Genomic DNA, 1,557 nt, shown 5'->3' with positions numbered 1-1,557 from the left:
CCCAACCCCTGGCTGCTCATTCCCAGCCCTGGCTGCTCATTCCCAGCCCTGGCTGCTCATTCCCAACCCCTGGCTGCTCATTCCCAGCCCTGGCTCCTCCAGATCCTCATTCCCAGCCCCTGGCTGCTCATTCCCAGCCCCTGCTCCTCATTCCCAACCCCTGGCTGCTCATTCCCAACCTCTGGCTCCTCCAGATCCTCATTCCCAGCCCCTGGCTCCCCATTCCCAACCCCTGCTCCTCATTCCCAGCCCCTGGCTGCTCATTCCTAACCCCTGGCTGCTCATTCCCAGCCCCTGCTCCTCATTCCCAGCCCTGGCTGCTCATTCCCAACCCCTGGCTCCTCATTCCCAACCCTGGCTGCTCATTCCTAACCCCTGGCTGCTCATTCCCAGCCCTGGCTGCTCATTCCCAGCCCTGGCTGCTCATTCCCAACCCCTGGCTGCTCATTCCCAACCCTGGCTCCTCATTCCCAACCCTGGCTGCTCATTCCCAACCCTGGCTCCTCATTCCCACCCTCTGGCTCCTCCTGGTCCTCATTCCCAGCCCTGGCTCCTCCAGATCCTCATTCCCAACCTCTGGTTCCTCATTCCCAACCTCTTGGTCCTCCAGATCCTCATTCCCAACCCCTGGCTCCTCATTCCCAGCCCCTGGCTCCTCATTCCCAAACTCTGGCTCTTCCTGCTCCTCATTCCCAGCCCTGGCTCCTCCAGATCCTCATTCCCAACCTCTGGCTCCTCATTCCCAACCTCTTGGTCCTCCAGCTCCTCATTCCCAGCTCCTGGCTGCTCATTCCCACCCTCTGGCTCCTGCAGCTCTTCATCCCCCCGCTCTGCCTCCTCCAGCTCCCCATTCCCAAGCTTTGGCTCCTCATTCCCTCCTCTCCCTCCTCAGAGTTTTCCAACCCCATCCCAAGGGGCAACACAAACCCTCAAACTTTTCCACCGGCGGCTCCTCCGGCTCCTCCTTCCCGTTCTCCGGCTCCTCATTCCCATTCTCCAGCTCCTCATTCCCATTTTCCAGCTCCTTCAGCTCCATCCCGAGCTCCACCTCCTCGTTCCCGTTCTCCAGCTCCTCCAGCTCCTTCCCAACCTCCGTCTCCTCGTTCCCGAGCTCCATCTCTTCCTTCCCGAGCTCCGTCTCCTCCTTCCCAACCTCCGGCTCCTCGTTCCCGACCTCCGGTTCCTCGTTCCCGAGCTCCGGCTCCTCCGTCCCCTGGCTCCCGTCCCGCTGCCCCGGGACTGTCCCTTCCCACCACTCCGGCTCCCAGTGCTCCGACATCCCGGCGGGAAGCGGCTCCGGGTCCCGGCGGCTGCCCAGGGGCTGCTTCCGAGGGCAGCGGGAGGCGGCGGCCTGGGCCAGATCCCTGCGGAACGCCGCGTCCTCCGACAGCTTCTCCAGGATCAGCCGCTGCCAACGGGCACAACGGGGCGGCGGTGGCAGATCCAGCGGGATCCAGGGGGATCCAGGGGGATCCAGGCTCACCCATCCCACCAGGGCTTGGATACCTGATCCAGGGGGATCCAGGGGGATCCAGGCTCACCCATCCCACCAGGGCT

At 63.8% G+C, this 1,557-nt stretch overlaps 1 protein-coding gene across 1 annotated transcript in view; it reads right to left on the bottom strand.

Moving 5' to 3' along the window:
* The window catches only part of LOC108510198 (tudor and KH domain-containing protein-like), a gene marked incomplete at both ends in the record, with an annotated part of 15,727 nt that overhangs the window by 6,354 nt on the left and 7,816 nt on the right, over nt 1–1,557 (bottom strand). The window contains one exon of the mRNA XM_017839880.1: nt 928–1,408. Coding sequence (XP_017695369.1) covers nt 928–1,408 — 481 coding nt within the window. The remainder of the gene's footprint in view (nt 1–927; nt 1,409–1,557) is intronic.

Source organism: Lepidothrix coronata, unplaced genomic scaffold, assembly GCF_001604755.1.
Source record: "Lepidothrix coronata isolate B3197 unplaced genomic scaffold, Lepidothrix_coronata-1.0 Scaffold529, whole genome shotgun sequence".
Classification (NCBI taxonomy): domain Eukaryota; kingdom Metazoa; phylum Chordata; class Aves; order Passeriformes; family Pipridae; genus Lepidothrix; species Lepidothrix coronata.
This window is presented reverse-complemented; position numbering and strand designations above follow the sequence as displayed.